This window comes from Antrostomus carolinensis, unplaced genomic scaffold (genome assembly GCF_000700745.2).
Source record: "Antrostomus carolinensis isolate BGI_N321 unplaced genomic scaffold, ASM70074v2 scaffold11780, whole genome shotgun sequence".
Lineage (NCBI taxonomy): Eukaryota > Metazoa > Chordata > Aves > Caprimulgiformes > Caprimulgidae > Antrostomus > Antrostomus carolinensis.
In genome coordinates, this window is record NW_010289270.1 from 70335 (window position 1) to 76334 (window position 6000).

At 37.9% G+C, this 6000-nt stretch overlaps 1 protein-coding gene across 1 annotated transcript in view; it reads left to right on the plus strand.

The window, feature by feature from the left end:
- The window catches only part of BCAS1 (brain enriched myelin associated protein 1), a 46023-nt gene that overhangs the window by 25812 nt on the left and 14211 nt on the right, over positions 1–6000 (plus strand). The window contains exon 9 of the mRNA XM_029085439.1: positions 5530–5697. Coding sequence (XP_028941272.1) covers positions 5530–5697 — 168 coding nt within the window. The remainder of the gene's footprint in view (positions 1–5529; positions 5698–6000) is intronic.

Here is a 6000-nt window from a genome sequence, read left to right on the forward strand (position 1 = left end):
TGTCAACACATTGCAGTTAATGCTGCTGCTCTAACTACAGATTAATAAATATGTAAAAGAAAAAGAAATAAAACCTTTATTCAACTCCTCAGATGGAAACCACTTTGACTATATTTGTCCCATTTCCTGATCAGTCTCCACTAGATTTCTCATAACTGTTACTCAAATGCTTGTCATGCTAACATCTTTTTTATTATTAAATACTAAGGAATATCAGTAGAAAATAACAGTAATTTCACATGTTTGTGTTGGAAACTTGGTTTTCAAGGCCTTGTAGATATCTATCTGATCAGGGCAGAGAAACATGACGCTTCATTTATAACTGATCAAAGCATGTCAGTAAATGATGGAGGAAAGTGATTGAGGGAGTATTATTGAGATTGCTCTGTGAATTATCTTTAAAAGTGGATATATTTTTTTAAATACTAGAATTTTGCAATTCTGTTGCAATACAAAGGCAGAAAAACCATGCCCTTTATAGTGAGTGGTATTTATGCATTGATAATACAAACAGCAAACTGATTAGGTACCAAGTGAAGCAGAATAACACCTTTTATTGCTGACCCGGCAACCATACTCTGCCACAGGAAAGCAAAGATAAATATTTGGGTGGAGTGTGAGAGCTAAATGTTAAAGTTACCCAGGAATTATCACGTTCCCACATATTCCAGGACGGGAGCAGTTTACCACCTATGCAGCAGGAGATTCTGACTATTTATTTTTTTTTGCTGGATAAATGGATGAAGAAACTTGAAAGACAATTCCCCCGGTTGAGGGAGTGAGGAGGACAATAAGCAATGGGCTTTTGGGGGCCATTTCACAGCCTGACCACTGGCATAGCTGCCATCCTGACAGCAAGGAGGGTCCTCAACCAGTAAATAAACCAAATAGAATTTGTGAGTCTGAACCACATTTCTGAGCTGTTTAGTTTAAACCATAAGCTTCCAGTGGTTAATACTAATTAGCTAATAGTCTGAGCTGTTAATGGCTCAAGATCTGCTGAGTGGGACCTTCAGGCGACAGCTGCAGGTCACAGGGGGCTTTAGGGTGGAGATCCAGGAGCCCATTGACTGGCTAAATCTGAGCTACCTTAACTGCAGCAACCTCTGTCTTTGTGTTGGCAAAGGAGGGCAGGAAGGTGGGTTAAAGTCTCTCTAACCCTCTCTGCTTCCTGCCTGTGAGTCTGTGAGTGGCAGGAACAGATCTCAAGCATGACTGCTCTTTTAAGTGGAAATTTCTTGAGCAAAAGGTCATCTCTCATCTACATTGTTAAGATAAAAGCTGCTTCATAAAGAAGGTATGACCCAGGAAAAACAGAACTGTTCCTTGAGTCTAACGAAATGCAGTGGAGAGTGCCAGATCAGGCTCTAGCACAAGATCAAAGCAGGGTATAGTGTTTACCACAATTTTGAGGAAAGGTGCAGCAAGCAAAAGGAAAGCTCCTATCAAAATTATCCAGGTCACAAAATAAGTTACACTCTCATAAGGCAGTAATTTGTATGATCAGGAACCTAGATAAGAAAATGGTTCACCAAAACAATAGGGGAGAGAACCAGAAAGAGGACTCAAAACTTTCTACCACAACTGTTTTAAGTAAGTTTATTACTAGAAGAAAACTAGGGACACTGTCATTTAAAAGAGGGACGAATGCTTCCCAAACATAGTGAAGCAGGGAGCTTAGTAAAATACTCTTATCTCTACTGGTTGTGTTTTATAAATTAAAATATTCTTTTGAAAAAGAAAACAAATATATTTCTATAAGATGAAGAACAAAAGATGGAGCTCAACCTATTTCTTAAATATACCCTGAAATGTTTTCTTAGCTTGACAGAGTGCCTTTAAAAAAACAAACAAAAAACAAACCAAAAATAAAATAACCCAGTAGCTCTTATATCTCCATGCTGCATAACAGCAGCAGCTGCCAACTTAGGTTGAATTTATTACAATTTGTGTTTAAGGAAACTGGAGGCAGAATTTGGGCCCATGAATCCAGCAACCTCAGTTGATACAATTTATAGGTATAAGGTGACAATTTACATTTATGAGAACACTTAATGATTAAAGACTTATAAAGCTGATAGAGCTAGGCTGTTTGCAAATTATTTTTATATATAAACTGCATTTTACTCCAAAAACTAGTCACAAAATTCAATATAATTTTTTGTTTTCTCACAGATGAAGTGAAGAAACTGAGCCCATTGCTCTAGAGAACAGTTTAGGTTAATGTAACATCTTTCAAAGTTTATTGACTTTATCTTTGTCAGGCTTTTCCTATTATACTTTCAGTTCCTGTCAGAAACACCTTGGTGGTTCTCTTGAATGCACGAATGGAAAATTTTCTTCTAGTTTCCTACAGGGAACAGAAACAAAATTTAAAAGCTCTGTTCTTAAAAGGATGTCAGAGAACCTTCTTAGGTGGAAGGGAATTTCCTCTCTACTGAAAGACCATGCAGAGGCATTCTTTACAGCTCTGAAGTACACGATATATCATGGTCACGTGTCATCAGTCTCCAAGAATCTACCACCTTGGTCAGTCTTATTTAAGGTGCTTTTGTGATGTCTCTAGAATTTGCTTTTGTCGCAACACATCTGAATACTCTGATCTGATTGCACAGAAGTTGTGGAATCTCCAGCCTTGGAGATACTGAAAGCTCAACTTGATAAGCTCCTCAGCAAACTGATGAGACTCCTGCTTTCAGTAGGAGATTGGACTAGCCATCCAGAGATATCTTTGAGATTGCAAAATCATAAAATAATATATTTAGCATCATTTAATTCAGTCTTACAGAGTGAGATGGGTATACCAGAAAGATTCCTGGCGATAATTACAAGAATCATAAGGTTTTTTTTTAATCGCAAGCTGAAGATCTCGAACAAGATAACCTGTAATTTCTTCAGTAACTCTGATATGTCTAATGGAGTTCCAAATTTAAGTAACTGTGTAGGTATATAGGATAGCTAAGTTAAAAAAAAAAAAGATATAGTAAAGCAGGATTTCAACTTTCCTAAAGCATCCTATGGAATCCATCAAGAAATGTACAAAAATTCACTGATTAAACAAATCAATCTCTCTGAATAATTGACTATCACTTAGCTCTTTTCTTTATTCAAATAGACAGTGCTTTTCAGAGTTTAGCATTTTGCCCCAGGATACATTTGTTATCAGTAGTGACACTAATGCCATTGCATAGACATAACTTGAGAGACAAAACCCATTTGGGTTGCAGCTGTAACAGCGTAGCAGCAATATGATCCCAAGCCGTAATCTTTGAATGATGAGCTCCCAGAAGCTAGGTTGCTGCTTTATTGAGCCACTGTTTCCACTCGTGCAATGAATAATTTCCTTCAAGCAAATAGATGGTGAATTGATTATATGTATGTGTGAATAGGCAGAAATATAGATTAAAATTATTATAGATTGATTATCTTAAAAGTGTTCATAAATATAAATTAAATCTACAATTCCACGGGGAAGCAGACTGTGCTGCAGTCATGTCAGGCAGCATGGGAGGAGTATTTATTCCTTCATCATTCTTCCCCCCCCCAAAAAAATGTTCATTTCTTTCACAAAAGGAGTACAGAACAAAGCAAAATCTCTCATGCTGATGTAGACATCCATGGTGGGTCCCCATCTTGCATGTGGGGTCCACCCAATTCAAAAAGAATATGATCGAAATAAATGATATAATACTAAATGAGAGAAAAATGCATAAATATATTGAATGACTTCTTTATTAACAACAGCATAGATTAGGATATGTGTTTTTTGACTCAGAGAGGAGTTGTCGGAAAGGAAAATGACAGCAGCATACACAATGACTACTGTAACATGAACAGGAAAGATCAATCATTGCTCAAAATAAAAGCAGTAAAGTATCAAATAAAACTACTTGATGAAAAATAAAGTATTTCTCAGAAAAATAAAAAAAGAGCATACTTCAGCTGTAGAATTCTTTGCCACAGGATGCTGCTGGATGTCAGGAATTTATATCAACTCAGAAAATGTGTAGCTAAATTTCTGTAGGAAAAAATCCATCAAGGGCTATTAAAATAAAGATGCTACATGGAAATCACTGAGTTGAAGACAACTGGAAAAGTATGAGGACAATAGCACTGTAAGCTGCTACTGGAAGAGGCAACCTTTTTTCAGCACTCTGTGTCAGGATATGGGCTGGGGTGAATCTTTGGTACTGTCTTTTAAATTGTTCTCATGTTCACATAACTAAAATTAATTTAGTCGAAATAACTTTGAGTATGCATTACATGTAAGTTCTTGTAAGTACATGTAAAAAATTCTGAAATATAAATATTTGAGATTTATTTACATCAGTTCTTTCCTATAGTAACCATAGTATACATTTCAGCTGTAACTATGCTGTATCTTTAAGCAGCAGCATGTGTTGAAATGTGCAAGCCTAGGGTATCTGCGTCCATTTGATTCAGCATTGGAGGCTGAGGTTGCAACTTCTCCTGCTTTTATAATGTTTTTAAGGAAATGCATGTTCAGCCTCTGCCCAGCTGTGTCTCCACCTCCTACAGCAGAATTGTGCCTCCTGTTCTTGTATTCTGCTCTGCAGCCTTTGTTGTTCAACACATTGAGCATTCCTGGGATAGCCTTGAGAAGGCTGTGGGATCAGACATGCAGGAGATTAATCAATAAATCTTATGAGGATCTGTATTTCAGAGGAATTTACAAACCACATGCCTCTGGTTGAAGAATTATTATAATCTATTATAATAGAAGGAACTTTCCAGTAATTCATAAAAGCTCAGTGGGACCCAAAGGCCTTCTATAAAGGCAATGTTGCTGAGTACCCAGCAGTTTTTCTTAAACTTAAATGAGGGTCAGCACTATCAAAGAGAGTGACTGTGACCCATGAGATTAGGTGAATAGATGAGCTACTTAACTACCTTGTGCCTCAGAAAGTCATTTATATCTTGCAACTGGGAAGAGGACCTAACGTTGTGAACGGGACCAGCCTGAGATCGCTGTGGCTGGGACATTGCTCTTCACTGTTTCACTGAGGGTGCTAAACAGAGTTATAACAATTCATAAAGTCCATGGTGGGTTTTAATTACTTAATCCCATTCCTTTTGTGTGGCAAACTCCTGGGTGTGATCTTTCTTGTTTTTACTGATTTTACCTGAGTGTTATCTACACATGGCACATTCTACTGTGAGTGTAAGTGATTCTGTTTCAAGTTTTCTTTTTAAATCATAATCAAAGATAAAATACTGTGTTTGGGAACCAGTACTGCAATTCAAGAAAGGCTTTATCTTCAATTTAATCAAGGGCTTAAAATCCTAGCAGCTTATATTTTTTTATTGAATCAAGATAAATCAAATTCCTGAAGAAAGCTCTACAGATAGTGATGCTGAGAATGCTGTCCTGCCATGTTTGTTCATGAGGTACCAGCTTGTACTGCTGGAGCATTTGATTGTAACATCTTTAAAAACCCCAAAACTTCACTGATTAAGTCTGATTATATTTTTTTCTATTGTCTTAATATTTGCCCAAAACAACCCCAGAACGCATCGGAGAAAGCAGAGATCATAAGCAATGAGAAAGCAGATGCGTCTTTAGAAGCAGCAGCTCCTGACAAAGATGAGAGCAAGAGCCCAGAAGCTACAGAAGTGAAACCTAGAAGAGAAGAAAGTAAAACCCCCAAAGCAAACCTGAGGAAGTTCTTTAAACTGGTAAGAAAAATTTAAAAATTGTAAAAGTTAAGAGTTATGTGTTTGTTGCAAGCCTGGGGGTGGTAATTCTTCAAAGATTTTTATTTATTTTTTTTTTTTAATAAATGTCAGTAAGAGTGCGGGAGTGCAGCTGAGCCCATTTCAGAGGAGTGTTTGCCCTGGGCCCTGCAGCCCCGCTCCCACCCGTGTCATCACCCGCGTCCCCCCGCATTCCGCGTCCTGCACCCCCCTCTCGTGGTTCCTCCGGGAACAGCCCGCGGCCGCCGCAGCTCCCCGGACCCCGCGTTGGCCTTTTCCCGCACG